The following is a 17753-nucleotide window of genomic DNA, read 5'->3' on the forward strand; positions in this document are numbered from 1 at the left end:
AGGACCAGAGACAGAACCAACAGGAGTGGGGACAGGACAAGAGACAGGAGCAGGAACCGAGAAAGAGGGAGAGAAAACATCTAAAGGTCACACTTTAACTGACAGGTGTCCAACACAAGAGACAGGACCAGAGACAAGAGACAGGACCAGAGCCAGGACTGACAGGGACAGGAGACAGGGGACAAGAGCGGGGATAGGAACAGGACCAGAGATGGGACAGAAGCGGGGACAGGAACAGGACCAGACAGGGGACAGGAGCGCGAGCAGGAAGAGGGCCAGAGACAGGGGACAGGAGCGCAGGCAGGAAGAGGACCAGAGACAGGGGACAGGAGCGCGGACAGGAAGAGGACTAGAGACAGGGGACAGGAGCGCGTGCAGGAAGAGGACTAGAGACAGGGGACAGGAGCGTGGACAGGAAGAGGACCAGAGACAGGGGACAGGAGCGTGGACAGGAACAGAACCAGAGACAGGGGACAGGAGCGGAGCGGGGCCAGAGACAGAAAGAATGAGAAAATATTCAAAAAGAGATTAACATCAGAATCCAAATGTCATGCTTTAATTGACAGGTGTCTTAACATATGAGACAGGGCCGGCAGGAGCGAGAGACAGGATCGGGAAAGATAAAAGAGAGAAAGAGAAGTAAGGTTGTCGTCATTTAGTCCATTAATCCTGGTCTTTAGATGATGAGGATTTCTATGTGACACAGCAGAAAGAAGAGAGAGAGTTGAAGATCTGGCATTTTTTGCATTTCTCTGTAAACAAAAAAGTCTGATTAAATTCAAGATTTACAAGTTTGATCTGTCTATATATAAGTCCATTGTTTTCTAGTGCTTTTTTCTGCATAAATAGTAGTTTTTGCATGAGCTCCCCCTGTGTAGTCTTGTGAGTGCAGTTTGGGTCAGATACACAGAATAGTTTTGAGAGCTTTTGCCAGGCCCCCTTTTGAGTCGACCAATCGCTGGGCAGCAGAGGTCTTTCTTACTTCAGCTATGAGCTCGTTCACTGTGCAGGTCGTCTCTTTTGTCTGGCTCACACAGGTGTTTGGGTGTGTCTTCGGGCTCAGAGTCAGGTCTCAGGTGAGTCATGTGACCTGGTTCCTCTTTAAAGCTGCTCTAGGCTTTGACTCAATTTGGACCTGGTTCACTGTGGGATCAACAATAATACATGTGAGCGTGGACCATAGATTATATATAAATGGACAAAGCTCTTGATAGCCGCTGCATTTCAAACAGGAAGTGACCATGGGCGCACTTCGGCTCCGTCGACTCTGGCTCCAATTAACTTTTTATTGAAAAACTCTGGCCCTTCTCTCTGTAACTGCTGCTGTCATCCCCGTCATTTTTGGCCTTAAAATGTTCACATTAACCCGCTGTACATGATCCTGGTGTTTTTATTTCACTATTGTGTCGGTAACTCATGATATGAACATTAAAAACAGGCAAATCAGGCACTTTCTTTCCCCGAGGTTGCCCCTGCAACAAGTTTGATTGACTTCGGTTGCTATGATACAGAATTCCAAATATGGAAGTGGGCTTCAGATTAGCCGATATAACTGCTATCCTCGATGAGCTGTGGTGATGTCGCTGTGGCTACTTCTGTATAAACAGTCTACGGTCTGGACATTGGTCCGATCCACTCTTCATGTTTCAGCCCTGACCGCTTTAGGGGCAAAGGGTGGATTTAAACGGTCACATTTTCTAAGATGAAGGTTTGATTCTAAACACTGCCATTGTGCTCTTAAGCAAGACACTTCACTCTCATGTGTTTCTGTTTCTACAGATCCAATGGCAAATCCATCTCCAGCGAAGAGCATCGGAGACCCAGGAATCACCCCCCCTGTCCCCGACACACATACAGGTCTGAACCAGGACTGAATCAGGACTAGACCAGGACTAAACCAGGATTGAACTGAAACTAAACCAGGACTATAACAGGACTGAACCAGGACTAAACCAGGACTGAACTGGAACTGCACCAGGACTAAGCCAGGACTGAAACAGGACTCAAACAGGACTAAACCAGGTCTGAACCAGGATTAGACCAGGATTAAACCAGGACTGAACCAGGACTGAACTAGGAATAAACCATGAATAAACTAGGAATAAACCAGATCTGAACCAGGACTAAACCAGGGTTAAACATTTTGAACTTCTCCAGGTAGAACCAGTGTTTGGACTCTTGAGGAGCCAGGTCGTGGTAGAAGTGTCACGCCGCATACCCGAAACTGTAGAGTGTGAGACAGACCCAGCTCAATCCTGCTGGGCTTGGGTCAGACCCAGCTCAGTCCTGGTTCAGATCCTTTCTGGGGCCTCTCTCTTTTGTCTCTAACCAATTTCCCTTTCACTGAACAAAAACAATCAGCTTCAGAAAGAATCCTAAATATGAGACCAGAACTAAACCAGGACTAAACTAGGACTGAACCAGGACTAAACCGGGACTAAACCAGGATGAACCATGACTAAACCAGGATTAAACCAGGACTGAACCGGGACTGAATCAGGACTAAACTGGGACTGAACCAGGACTAAACGAGGTCTAACTCTGGTCTTGTTTGGTCCAGAATGAGTCGGACCACGTCCCAGACAGACCCTCCTTCATTGTGGTTGTGGCTATCGATTTTGGAACAACTTCGAGTGGATACGCCTACGCCTTCACCAAAGAACCAGAGTGCATCCACACTATGAGGTAAGAGGGGAGGAGGAGGAGGGGAGAGGGAGAAGAGAGGGAGAGGAGGAGGAGAAGAGGAGAGGAGGAGGAGAGGACAGAGGGAGAAAGATAGAAGAGAGGTGGAGACACCTTCACCAAGGAACCAGAGTCTATCTATACTATGGGCTAATACTACAATTGTATATAGTTATACAGAGTTATATATAGTTATATAAAGTTACACAGCATTATATATAGTTATACACAGCATAGAGTTATATAGAGTTATATAGAGTTATACACAGCATAGAGATATAGAGTTATACACAGCATAGAGTTATAGAGTTATATATAGTTACACACAGCATAGAGTTATATAGAGTTATACACAGCATAGAGTTATATAGAATTATACACAGCATAGAGTTATAGATTTATACACAGCATAGAGTTATATAGAGTTATACACAGCATAGAGTTATAGAGTTATATAGAGTTATACACAGCATAGAGTTATATAGAGTTATATAGTTATAGTTAGAGTATTATAGAGTCATAAAGAGTACAGAGTTATATATAGTCATACAGAGTTATACAGCGTTATATATTATCATATTGAGTTATACCAAGTTATACAGAGTATATAGTTATATAGGCCCTGTCCTCCATAGACTCTCTGAACCCTGCAGTGAAAGCTCTCAGTGCAGATGTATTTTTAGAGCCTTTTTATTTCCCATCTGTGACTACAACTCCCATGATGCACCTGTGTCTGTCTCTGAAGTACATGACCTCCATTTGCCTCTCCATAATTTAATCAGCCTCATATGAACTCTAAGACCAAAAGAATGCATTGTTTAGTCCTGATTCCATTCTGGTTTAGTCCTGGTTTAGACTTGCTATAATCCTGGTTTAAAACTGATTTAGCCCTAGTTCAGTCCTGGTTTAGTTCTGGTTGACTCCTGGTTGAGTCCTGGTTTATTCCCGCTTTAGCCCTGGTTTAGTCCTGGTTTAGTCTTGGTTTGGTCCTTGTTCAGTACTGGTTTAGTTCTGTTTCAGTCCTGGTTTAGCCCTGGTTTGGCCCTGGTTTAGTTCCGATTTAGTCCTGCTTTAGCCCTGGTATAGCCCTGGTTTAGTCCTGGTTTAGCCCTGGTATAGCCCTGGTTTAGTTCTGTTTTAGTCCTGTTTTAGTGCTGTTTTAGTCCTGGTTTAGTTCCTGATTCACTTCTGATTTAGTCCCGCTTTTGTCCTGGTTTAACCCTGTCTGTCCAGGCGCTGGGAGGGGGGAGACCCGGGTGTATCGAACCAGAAGACCCCTACCACCATCCTCCTGACTCCTGACAGGAAGTTCCACAGTTTTGGGTATGCGGCGCGAGACTTCTACCACGACCTGGATCCTCAAGAGTCCAAACACTGGCTCTACCTGGAAAAGTTCAAGATGAAGCTCCACACCACCGCAGTGAGGACCAGGACTAGACCAGGACTGAACCTGGACTAGACCAGTACTAGACCAGGACTGGACCAGTATTAAACCAGGATATTTAAAAAATCCATTACATCTATTTTAAGTTCTGGTCATTTTTCTGCAGCAGTGTAATATCTCCTGTGTCATCCCTCATTATCATTCTCACACAGATTTGCCCCTGTCTCATCTCTCCACCCCCCTCCTCTCTCTTCCACCTTATCCTGCCTCTGTCTCCTCCCTGTTTCTTATCCTCTCCCTTTCTCTTTTCTCTCTCCTCCCTTTTTTCTCACTCATCTTTCTCTCCTCCTCTACCTCTCTCATTTCTTCTTATCTCTCTCTTTCACTCTCCTCTTTCTACCCTCACCCCTCTCTCTATCTCTTCTCTCTCCCTCTCATCTCCCTTCTTCTTTTTTCTCCTTGCTTTGTCTCTCTACCCTTTTCCTTCCCTCCCTTTATCCCTCCCTCCCTCCTCCTCTCTCTCTACCTCTTTTTTTCCTTCCCTCTAGCCCTTGCTTTATCCCTCTCTCTATCCCTCCCTCTCCTCTCTTTCTCTCTTTTACAAACCCTGACTCAGCTCCTCTCTGTTTGTTGCTATGGCACCTCTGCTTTGGCTCAGACTACACTTCCCATGATCCTTTGCAGCCTTTCCCTCTGCACTGCAGCTAAACTTTTTAAAGCTGCATTATGGATTTTTCTGTTATCAAATTTTGGTCTTGAAAAATCTGCACGTATGGCTTTTTTCATTCTGGTTGTGTTTATTGCCGTGAAAAACTGCTTACTCCTTACTGTGAGTGGGCTCGCCTCTCCACAAACCTAACTCTTATTTGGGGTGGAGGAGGGGCTTATCCTGCTTGTTTCCCTGGAAATGTTTCTCTTTTGGCTATAATGTTCCACAGTATGGCATAAAAGTTATCAATCTCCATGGAAAATGTTGGTTTTAACTTTCTGTTTCCATGGAAACATGCAGGCGACATGCTGCCTCCACAAGATAACACACTGTGGCTTTAATTCAAATTTGTGTGCCTTGCTTTGGATTTTAAAAGCTAAATATTGGCATCTCCCACAGCAGCCAGAAAAATCTCGTATATTGGTAGGCTCTAAAAATCCATATTGGCTCATCTCTCGTTCCACTGTCTGGCATAAAAGGATGTCCATTGTAATTTATTCCTAAAGAAAAAACTAGGGCTCACTTCCTGTCTCTGGTCCAATCAGAACCTTTCGATTGACACGGAGCTGCAGGCGGCCAATGGGAAGAGAGTGAAGGCGCTGGATATTTTCGCCTACGCTTTGGCTTTCTTCAGAGAACAGGCACTCAAGGTAAAACGGATACTCAGGTTTCATATATAACCAAACCTACGGGGCGTGTTTTTAAAGGAGCTATGTGTATCCTGCCTCCTACAGGTTTAAAAAGGTACTACACTCACATCTGATCCTGTGTGTCCAGAGCTTTAACCTGCAGATAGACACACATCCAAGTGTCTCATTCTCAGTATATAGACAGGCCTCATATGTTAGAACCTCCAGAATTCACTCACTGAGCTGCAGAGGCTGCACTAGCACTGAGTCATGATTGGCTGCAGGTGCTGGGGTTTAGTAGTGACCATTCAGATCAGAGAGAGGCATTTTAGGTTTATAACAACTGGATTTCATCTTTGAAACTGGCAACCCAAATAAGAGAGTCATGTGAGGCTCATTTTGCTTTCTGATTGGATAATCGTCTTGAACCAAAACACCAAAACAGAAATAAATGACGTCAGGTTTTTTTGTAATAAGAGTAAATCAGCATTACAAGAATTATCAGCAAAAGTTATATTAGATTTGAACATGTTTACCACATATCTGGGGTAACACATGGAATATGAATTAAAAATCTTACAATTCTTTTAATATTTGACACTTGCAGGAGCTAAGTGACCAGACCGGAGGAGAGTTTGACAACAACGACGTGCGATGGGTCATCACGGTCCCCGCTATCTGGAAAATGCCAGCAAAGCAATTTATGAGAGAAGCAGCCTATAAGGTACAGAGGGGGGATATCTGACACACAGGGAGGGCATTTGACACACACACAAGGATGGCATCTGAGTGACTTACTGAAAAACTGTCGGCTAATGCTAGCTAGCTTGTGACTGGAATGTTTTTGAGAGACACTTGTTTAACAGCATAAATCAGCTCATCTATGTAGTTCCAATAAGTCATTTTTTATGGGCAGATGTGTTAAAACAAAACTCAGATTAAAGTCTAACAAGGCTCAGACAGAGCAGTGCCTTCAGTTAGCATCATCCCCTTGAATGTGGATGACATCAGCTGCAAAATATCAATACACTGCTCTGGGCTCTTTTCAGTTTAAGACTGTAGTTTTCCTTCTTTGTGAAGGCGCTAGACTGAAGCAGTGGTTACATCAGGGTGTGGTGTCTGCAGTCAGAGAGAGAGATGATGACAAGATGGAGGAGGAGGAGGAGAGGAGTGGGGGGGGGGGGGTGAGAGAGGAGAGTGTGATGAAGAGGAGGGAAAGAAAGACAGATTACAGGTAGAGGAGAAGTGTTGATCAGAAGACAGGATGGAGAGGAGGAGGAGACAGATGAGAAGAGAGAGTGATGAAGAGGAGAGAGAAAGAGGAGAGCGTGATGAAGAGGGCAGAGCAGGTCATAAATTAAAGATGGCCGCTCCCACTGAGGACACTGAGGCTCAGAACATGAACTCTCTTTTTACAGTAACAGTTTATTTTACAGGCAGCAGTCTTTTGTAGAACAGTATTAGTGTATAGTAGTACTTTTATCAGAGTACAGTATTAGTGTATAGTAGTACTTTTATCAGAGTAGAGTGCTACTTTTATCAGAGTACAGTAGTACTTTTATCAGAGTAGAGTGGTACTTTTATCAGAGTACAGTAGTACTTTTATCAGAGTACAGTAGTACTTTTATCAGAGTACAGAGCTCCTGCAGACACAGGTTTAGGGAGTTATTTCTCGCTTCACATTGTTGGTGGCAATTTGTTCTGGGTCCCCAGGCCCTGCAGGTTTAACCCAGAGACACTGAAGGATGGGCCGATGCCTGGTCTCGCTCCCTTTGTCTATCCCTTTCGTCCAGTCTAATCTCTCACCCGGCTCTTCTGCTTTTACGTCGCTTTTCTCTCTCTCTCCCCATAGTCCAGTCTGGTCTCTCACTCCTCTCCTCTCTTCCTTCTCTTTCTCCTCAGTCCGGTCTTGTCTCTCGTGATAACCCAGAGCAGTTGATAATCGCGCTGGAGCCTGAGGCTGCCTCCATCTACTGCAGGAAACTGCGTCTGCATCAGATGGTGGACCTGAGCGGGCAGAGGAGTACCCAGAATGGGGTGAGCCCCACGGAGAGCCTGGGCACCACCATGGCACAAGGTACTCTCCACCAGACCTACAGAACTATGCCCTAACAACACAATAACAACACAAGAACAACAGCCCACACAGAAACAAAGAGTACACTAGGTACTCTCCTTCTAAACTATAACAACAGTGTAACAGCACCACAGCACACACATCCCATAATATACACGAAGACAGCCTGGGCACCACCATCGCACAAGGTACTCTCCAACAGAACTACAGAACTATACCAGTTCAACACCAGAACAACTCTCGAACGACACCAGAACAACAGCAGAACAACACCAGAACAACACCAGAACAACAGCAGAACAACACCAGAACAACACCAGAACAACAGCAGAACAACACCAGAACAGCACAGACATCCCATAATATCCCTGAGGAGTAATCCCCCAGAACATTAGAACATCCCATAATACCATTGAGTACTCCACCTGACCAGACCATCTCATAATGCTTTACACAGAGGAGATCATGTGAGAACAGGTCAGACAGGTTTGTACAGAACATTATAACTGTAACTCAGAGCTCCTCAGGCGGAGAGGAGAGGAGCCACGAAGCTCCTTATGGAGGAAGGAGCTGCAGAAAGGATCTGTAGAGAGGACCTGCAGACACAGAGTCACACATCAGACTCAATCTAAAAACATGATTTTATCTAAACCAAAAGTAAAAGTATCTGTGGTGTTTGTTGTAACTGTGGCGTCTCTCTCTCCTGTCCAACCTCGTGTGAAGTGTCTCCAGGTAAATCTACAGTTTGGATCATCTAAAGCACAAACAGCATGACCCTTCACCTCTGTGACCTCTGACCTCTGTGTGATCTGTGTGTGACTGCTGTGTGATCTATGTGTGACTTCTGACCTGCGTGTGACCTCTGACCTGTGTGTAACCGCTGTGTGATCTATGTGTGACCTCTGACCTGTGTGTAACCTTTGTGTGTGACCCCTGTGTGAAAGCTGTGTGATCTATGTGTGACTTCTGACCTGCGTGTGACCTCTGACCTGTGTGTGACCGCTGTGTAAAAGATGTGTGATCTATGTGTGACCTCTGACCAGTGTGTGATCTGTGTGTGACCGCTGTGTGACCTCTGACCTGCGCTCTCACACTGACCCCACATGCTGTGCTTTGGCTCCACCCACCCTCCCCCTTCTCTCTGTCTCTCTCTCTCTTCTTTCTCCTTCTCTCTTCCATTCCTCTTTTAGCTTGATCTCTTCCTCTCTTTCTACATCAGGGGTCCACTGTACAACTTTGTCCATCTGCAATGAAAGACTATGATTATGATCATGAGGAGAATCTTGAGTGGTGTCTCTGATCTTTGTTCTGGTCTCACTGTGAGACCAAACACCCTCAATTTAAAGATCAAACTTTGAACCGTCCTATGACCAAAGACGAGCTGAGATTGAGATCGGCCTGTCTGATGTGTCAGAGTTTGGTGCTGAGTGAGACCTCCTCTCACTGTTCATTTAGGTTCACTGAATTTGAATAAACAGTGAGATAGACAGGCTGTCGTGCAGTTTGACAAACCATGCGACGTCACACCGCATGACGTGAGGAGGTTAAACCGTGAGGAGGTCACAGCACAGGATGTGAGGAGGTTAAATCACACGACATGAGGAGGATAAATCGTATGACGTGAGGAGGTTAAACTGTACAAATTGAGGAAGTTAAACCATACGGTGTGAGCAGGATAAACTGTATTATGTGAGGAGGTGAAACTGTGAGGTCGTACTTCACGATGTGAGGAGGTTAAACCGTACACTGTGGTTTGACCTCCTCACATCGCGGTATGTCACCTCCAAAAATCTGATAAGACGAACAAAAATTGTACAGTGAACACCAGGCTTAAAGTTTTTTCTCTCTCTTCTGTCTTCTGTTGACCATCTCACCCTCTCTCCTCTCCCTATCTTTCTCTCCCTCTTTCTCTTGTCTCTCTCCTCTCTTCTAACCTCTCTCTCTTCTCTCCACTAACTTCTCCCTCTCTTTCTCTCCTTTGACCTATCCTCTCTTCCTCTTCTCTAACCTCTCCCTCCTCTTCTCTAACCTCTCCCCCTCTCTTTCTCTCCTCCTCCAGTGAAGGAGAGCGTACGGAAGAACAGACAGAGTCGGACGTTTCTGGTGGAAAATGTGATCGGGGAGCTGTGGTCCGAGCTCCAGGAAGGTACTGACCCAAGACCAGGACTAAACCAGGACTAAACCAGGACTAGACCAGGACTAAACCAGGACTAAACCAGGACTCTAATATATCATATTGTTAATAGTGAATAGTGATAAATTAAGATAAAAAACCTAGATCAGCCTCAGACCCGCTCTGAGCTGGGATCTCTGTGATCCTGATTTGGGTCTAAAGTAGGGATGCATGGATATCGATATCAGATTCAATGGGCTGCCGACACCAAGAGCCGATACCTGTAACTGTGCTGCGTCTTATTTGACTCTCACAGCTCATCTCTGAGCCGTGCGGCTCTGAGCAGAGGTGACCATAAAGAAGCACATTCACTGTTGTGCACATTAAACTCAGCTTTAATCATTTAACTGCACAAAAGTGCACATTAACATTAAACAGTGCACATTTTACAGTTCACGTGACATTCACTGTAAAAATATTTAGGACTCTAAAGGTTTTTACAGTTGACAGCAGATATCAGCACAGTGCTTGTGTTTACGATATTAGCCTGCTAATGTTGCTAAGTGGCACAGGCGATTATTTGCTTGTACATGCATTGGAATTTATTGTAATTAACAAACAAATTGCGACTGAATAGGGTAGGTTCAAAACCGTGGTAAAAGCAAGAAAACAGTCATTGTTATGCTAAGAGTGGCTAGTTAGCAGTTAGCTCGCTAGGAGTTAGTGCGGAGCGCAGTTTGTAAAGAGGAAGTTTAAAAATAAAAGCCAGGTGCTTAGTAGAAACAGCCTCTCAAATGATGAAAATGTAGGCTATACTATTAAAATCCTATGAAATAAATTTGATTTACCACTACAATCGAACTTGTAAAAATAATGTCTGGTATCTTTACTCAGTATCGGCGAAGTACTCAAAATGATGTAGTCGTTCTCGTTTTAGAAAAAGTGGTATCAGTGTATCTCTAGTCTAAATTTAAAAAAAAGACAAAAATCCAGATCAATTTTGATTTTACAAATATGGATCTGAATCCTGTGAATCAAATCTGGTTTGAAAGACCCAACACACACCTGGATGAATCCTGATGGATTATGTTTGAAATACTGGCCCCAGGATTTAACTGAGACCAGACCAGGACTATACACTTAACTGGACCAGGGTGACACCTGAGACTAGACCACAGTGGACCAAGGTTAGTTCTCTGCTCCTATACAAGCCAAGACCAAACAAGTCTAGGGTTAGACCAGAGGCCACGTTTAGTTTGGGGTTAGACCAGGTTTATTCCAGGTTTAGTCTGAAGTTAAACCGAAGTTAGACCAGGTTTAGTCCAGGTGTAGTCTGAGGTTAGATGAGGTTTAATCCAGGTTTAGTCTGGGGTTAGACCAGGTTTAATTGAGTTTTAGATCAGGTTTAGATCAGGGTTAGACCAGGTTTAGTCCAGGTTTAATCTGAGGTTAGACCAGAGTTAGCACAGGTTTAGTCCAGCTTTAGATCAGGGTTAGAGCAAGTTTAGTCCAGGATTAGACCCGATCTTCTTTTTAATTCTCTGCTCCTGCTTTGGCTGCTCCTTCCTGTTTCTTGCTCTTGGTTTAATGCCTGGTGTGATTTAAATTCTGTATATCCTGTAATGAATGTGTTTTATCTGTATCTTATTACAGAAGTCACTCTGGGACTATTTCATATTTGTTGATATATTTGTTCATATGTGTGTGATTTATGTTACAGGGGACAGATATGTTGTGGTGGACTGTGGAGGAGGTACTGTCGACCTCACAGTTCATCAGATCAGGCTCCCTGAAGGTCACCTGAAAGAGCTGTACAAGGCCTCAGGTAAAACAACGCACCTGTCACTCACCTGATGCTCTCCCTGTGTGTTACATGGTTATACAATGAGACCTGAGAACTCATTACTATGACAAATTCTTACAGTAAATAGTGCGTGATTGATAGATTTAATGCTATGCCAGGCGGAGTAAAGAGTGTCATGGAGAGCAAATGGAGGGAAGACTCATCGTGTCAAAAGTGAAACTTATGAAACAAGTTCATGCAGCGTTTTGACCGAATGTAACATTTTCAAAACAATTAATAACGATAACGGGGCCATCTAAATATTTTATGTGTTACAGTTAATACTCTGTAAATTTTCTAGTGCATGTCCATGGAGACTAGCAGGACTCTACCAGAAAAGGTCCCTAAAGTTTTAAAACATTACTGTACTGGTGTGTTGCAGGAGGCCCGTATGGCTCCATCGGGATTGACTATGAGTTTGAGAAGCTCTTATGTCGGATATTTGGTCAGGACTTCATTGATCAGTTTAAGCTGAAGCGTCCGGCGGCCTGGGTGGACCTCATGATCGCCTTTGAGTCCCGAAAACGAGCTGCCGCCCCAGAACGCACCAATCCCCTCAATATCAACCTTCCCTTCTCCTTCATCGACTACTACAAGAAGTACAGGGGCCACAGTGTGGAGCACGCTCTGCGCAAAAGCAAGTGAGTCCTGGTTTAGTCCTTTTTCAGTCTTGGTTTAGACCTGGTTTTGTGATGGTTCAGTTCTTTCATCTCTACAGCTCATCTCTTTATAAACATACAGTGTCCTCTCCTTTTTTCTCTTCCTTTTTTCCTCTCTCATCCTCTCTCCTCTCATCTCTCCATCTCATGTCTTTATTAACTCACCCTGTGACTAATGTTTCTTTAATGTCTCTTCTCTTTCACTGGAGCCTCAGATCGAGTATACACTGCTCATGACTGAAACTCCTTCACTCCTGTCTACACAAATTTCTCCATCCTTCTCTGCCTCTCCTCATTTGTCCTTTCCATGTCTTTATAAACTCGTCCAGTCTCTTTAATGTCTCCTCTCCTCTTTCACTGGAGCCTTGGAACGATAGACACATCCATAATTACGAACTCTGCACCACTCCTCCCTCTGCACACATCTCTCCATCCCTCTCTCTCCCTCTCTCCCTTTGTCCCTCCCTTCCTCTTTCTCTCTCTCTCTTGTTTTTTCTGGTGAATCTCTGTGGAGACATAAAGTTGATTTATGTTGAAATTGGAGCCTCCTCTGTCTCCTCTCACAGATCAATACAGACCAGAGTAGTCCTGGTTCAGTCCTGATTCAGTGCTGGTTTAGTCCCGAGGTTTAATCCTGGTTTAGACCTGGTTCAGGCCTGGTTTAGTACTTTGTTTAATTCCACTGTAGTCTTTATATATTCTATATTACACTAATAAACTTCATGATATTTCTCTTGGCGATAGATTATGAATGTGTCGTCAAAGACCTGATCTGGCCGTGTGACCATTACCTCGCTTTAGATAACATGACATCACATTAAATATTATTACATCACATTAGATAACATAACATTACATCAAATTAGATAACATTACATCACCTTAGATATCAATACATCACATTAGATAACATTACATCACCTTAGATATCAATACATCACATTAGATAACATTACATCACCTTAGATATCAATACATCACATTAGATAACATTACATCACATTAGATATCAATACATCACATTAGATAACATTACATCACATTAGATATCAATACATCACATTAGATAACATTACATCACCTTAGATATCAATACATCACATTAGATAACATTACATCACATTAGATATCAATACATCACATTAGATAACATTACATCACATTAGATATCAATACATCACATTAGATAACATTACATCACATTAGATATCAATACATCACATTACACTACATTAGATTATAGATTACAGATTAGATGAGTCTCCTGAGGCAGTCTGAGGGTCAAACTCTTATTCATGCGCCATTAAGCAGGCCTGGAGCGATTCTATCTCTCTCAGACCTGGTTTAGTCCTTCTTTAATCCTGGTTTAATCCTAGTTTAGTCCTGGTTTACACCTGGTTTAGTCCTGGTCTAGTCCTGATTTAATCCTGGTTCAGTCCTGGTTTTGATTTGTGCTCGTCTCTGGTTTATCTTTTATTTAAACGATCTTTATTTTTTATAAAACATGAGATGTGATTTGGCCTGGAACTAACCTCTTCCCACTCTTCCTCCTCCTGCTCCTCTCCCCTCCTCTGCCTCTCCTCTCCTTACCTCCTTATCTCCTTTCCTCCTTACTTCCCTGTCTCCTTAACTCTTTCCCTCCTTACCTCCTTGCATCCTTAGTGTGGACTTTGTGAAGTGGTCTTCTCAGGGGATGCTGAGGATGAGTCCAGACGCCATGAACTCTCTGTTCAAACCCACCATTGACCACATTATACAACACCTACGTAAGTACTACAAATACTACTACAAGTACTTCAGCTACTACTGAGTGACAGAGAGACAGAATGGGAGAGAAGAGAGACAGAGGGAGAGAGAGAGGGACAGACAGAGAGAGGGAGAGGGAGAGAGAGAGAGCAGGAGTGAAACTGTCTTGATATTTTTAGCCTTCGTCCATCAACCTGAAATAGAGCTTCATTTGTTCTCCTCACACACACACACACACACACACACACACCCCCCCACACACACACACACCCACACACAGACTGACACACAGAGACATGCATACATGCACGCACACACACACAGACACACATGCGCACAAACAAACACATATGCACATACACACATATTGAGTTTCCATGCATATGGGGACATTCCATTGACTTACGTTCAGTTCTTGGAGACTGATGTTAACCTTAACCAAACCTTAATCTTAACTCTAACCTTAACCTATTTGACTCCAGATCTGAACTTTAAAACATGCTGTTGATTTAATAATAAAGGATTTATGTCATGGACCTGATTTTAAGATAAAAGTAATAGAGATGTAAAGGGAAAAACATTTGTGTGTTTCTTCTGAAAATATCCAAAACAGTCTGTGCTGAAACCTTTCCCCATCTTTGTCACTTTCTCTGTCTCTGTGTCTTTGTCTCTGGGTCTGAAACCTCTCCCTCTCTGTGTCTCTGTTTCTGTGCTGAAACCTCTGTCTCTCTGTGTGTCTCTGTCTCTGTGTGTGTGCTGAAACCTCTCCCTCTCTATGTCTCTGTTTCTGTGCTGAAACCTCTCCCTCTCTGTGTCTCTCTGTTTCTGTCTTTGTCTCTGTCTCTCTGTGTCTACGCTGAAACTTCTCCCTCTCTATGTCTCTGTCTCTGTGTTTGAAACCAATCCTCCTTTTTCTCTCTGTCTCTGTCTCTCTTTCTCTGAGTCTGCACTGAAACCTCTCCCCCTCTGTCTCTGTCTGTATCTCTGTGTCTGTGTCTCCGCTTGTCTATGTGTTTCTGTCCCTATGTCTCTCTGTCTCTGGGTCTGAAACCTCTTCCCTCTCTCTCTCTGTCTCTGTGCCTCTGACTCTCTGTCTCTGGGTCTGAGTTAGAGGTAAGATCTTAAGCCCGAGCCCGAGCCCGAGCCCGAGCCGACCCGAATTTCGGGCCGGGTCGGGCCTAAAATGTCAATCATTACGTTCGGGTCGGGTCGGGCTCGGGCTTCTCTCTAGCTGACTTTTTTAAAATAAATATATGTTTATAAAAATGTATACTAAAACAATGTGTGGATACTAAACTTAGGAATACTTGTTATAAAAAAAAATAACTTGGATAAAACAGAGAAGGCGCTGTAAGGTAATTGCTATTTAACTACTAAACAGGAGCCACAGAGCCAGAGCACACTCTGCGCACGTGAACGCCGCCTCTTCCCCTCCGCAAGTCCGCATCTATTTAGACCTGGTATCGCTGATATGGAGCAGCAAGAAGTAAAGGATAAACTAAAGACAGGGGAACTGAAAAGGCAAACACGCACAGGCAAGAGTGAGGTGTGGCTTCTAATTGATTGTTGAAAATGCTACAGAAACTTGCGTTGGCTTCGCTGAATGTAGTAAATGTGGCGCTTTGCTTTCATACGAGAGCAAAAAGACTGGCACCTCGACGCTGAGCAGGCATTTAAACAGCTGTACTGGCAAAAGTCATGATCGTCAAACATCTATATTATCATTTGTCCCAAAGACCGCACCTCTTCGCGCTAAGCAGGCCATCACAGACAAGTGCGTGGACTTTTGCTGTCAGGACCTTAGACCATTTTCAGTAGTTATGGTACGTTCACACCGGCGCGTGTTAAACGCAGCGTGGTCAAGACGCGCGTTCACCATTGACTTTACATGTGAACGCGACGCACCTGACGCACCGGTGTGAACGTACCTTTAGTGGCGAAGGTTTTTTATTACTAGGCTTATTTTTACGCATGTTTAACTTTGTTTGGTTCTTTATTTTTTTTATTTATCCTCACAAATAAAATATGAAATTTCGGGTTTGCTTCGGGCTCGGGCCTGCAAATCAAGTTAATTGTTCGGGCTCGGGCTGGGTCGGGCTTTAATACCCGCGGGCCTGGGTCGGGTCGGGCTGGATTTTTTAGGCCCGATCTTACCTCTAGTCTGAGTCCTTTCCCCTTTTCTATCTGTCTCTGGGTGTGAAACCTCTTCCTTTCTCTGTGTCTTTGTCTCTCTGTCTCTGGGTCTGAAACCTCTCCCCCTCTCTCTCTCTCCAGAGGAGCTGTTCTCAAAGCCTGAAGTTTCTGATATAAAGTTCCTGTTCCTGGTGGGGGGATTTGCTGAGTCGCCGCTGCTCCAGGCAGCGGTCCAGGACATGCTTCAGGGGCAGAGCCGTATCATCATCCCGCATGACGTGGGCCTGACCATCCTGAAGGGGGCAGTGCTGTTCGGCCTAGACCCCAGTGTCATTAAGGTGCGGCGTTCACCTTTGACCTATGGTGTGGGCGTGCTAAACCGCTTCGTGGAGGGAAAGCACCCGCCCGAGAAGCTGCTCGTGAAGGAGGGCACACGTTGGTGCACGGATGTGTTTGATACCTTTATCAGCGCTGACCAGTCGGTGGCGTTAGGTGAGGCCGTCAAACGTAGCTACACACCAGCTAAACCCGCGCAGCAAGTCATTGTCATCCACGTCTACTGCTCCGAGAAGGAGGTCGTGAGCTTTATTAGCGAGCCCGGGGTCAAGAAGTGTGGCACTCTTAAACTGGATGTGAGCGGCACCGAGAGTACTGCCCCCCGCAGGGAGATCCAGACACTGCTGCAGTTTGGAGACACAGAGATCCGAGCCATGGCCATAGACGTGAGCACCGGGCGCACCGTGAGAGCCAGCATCGACTTCCTCAGCCACTAGAGATAATACAGTAGAAATATGAAATAATAAAGTCAAATATTACATAAGAAACACGCCAAAACACACGCCATAAACATGTCCATGTCCATCAGGCGACACGCGGCGCTTGCTGCCCCGGGGCAGTCTCCTTACAGTGTGGCCTCTGCTCTACCCGTGAGCCGGTATTTCTGTGAACGATGTCGTCTCTCAGTCATAACCATGACGACACAGTGTACACTAATGTAAAACTGCTGTATTCTGCTCTCTCTTATCGTCTCTGAGATTAAAACAACCAAAGCCCATTCCCCTTCTCCAGACTCAAAACGCTGTCACGGCTTACAACTATCGTTTTTAGCCTCATTCAAACAGCTCCTCTCCTGATCATCGCAGAATACACATCTCTCAATGTTTTTACACAAATCTCATCACATGTGGAGGCGGAACAGGGCAGAACACAGCAGAACACACCAGAACATACCAGAACACTCAAGAACACGCCTTCATTACAAACCCTTAACCCCTCTCACCCTCATTAGTCATTCATCCCTCGTTTATTCACCATTTTCACTCGTTCATCTCTCCATTACTCGTTCATCTCCCCATCATCACTCATTCATCTCTCCATCATCTCGTTCATTTCCCCATCATCACTCATTCATCTCTCCATCATTTGTTCATCGTTCATCTCGTTGAAACATGGAGCGACTGTAGCAACATGTGACTTTTATTTGACATTTTGTTTGCAGATTTGAATGGATAAACTGTATAGCTGTTGTGTTTTGCTTGATGAAATCTGGTCTTGTACATGGCCAAACTGCAGAGCCACAGGACTCTTGATGATTATAAGTTTTTAGAATCACATCTGTAGAAGCATTTACCAGGTGCTGTCACTGTCTGCGGCAAAACTGCAAACGTGAAGATTGTAAACGTGACTGTTATAGAACAGTGATTTTTTTTTTTTTTTTTAATTTTGCCTCATTAATAATTAAAGACACAATTATTTAGATGGCTCAAAATAAAGGGAAA

General features: G+C 44.3%; 1 protein-coding gene across 1 annotated transcript; it reads left to right on the forward strand.

The window, feature by feature from the left end:
• The first annotated feature begins 1781 nt into the window (after window positions 1–1781).
• On the forward strand, window positions 1782–17363 carry hspa12a (heat shock protein 12A). The gene is given in 12 exon segments (XM_033979980.2): window positions 1782–1832; window positions 1834–1857; window positions 2561–2685; window positions 3916–4102; window positions 5321–5425; window positions 6012–6128; window positions 7307–7481; window positions 9541–9627; window positions 11315–11419; window positions 11820–12078; window positions 13759–13862; window positions 16117–17363. Coding segments are annotated over 12 exon segments (1968 nt in total). The 5' UTR covers window positions 1782–1784; the 3' UTR covers window positions 16749–17363.
• The last annotated feature ends 390 nt before the right edge of the window (window positions 17364–17753 follow it).

This window comes from Periophthalmus magnuspinnatus, chromosome 15 (genome assembly GCF_009829125.3).
Source record: "Periophthalmus magnuspinnatus isolate fPerMag1 chromosome 15, fPerMag1.2.pri, whole genome shotgun sequence".
Classification (NCBI taxonomy): domain Eukaryota; kingdom Metazoa; phylum Chordata; class Actinopteri; order Gobiiformes; family Gobiidae; genus Periophthalmus; species Periophthalmus magnuspinnatus.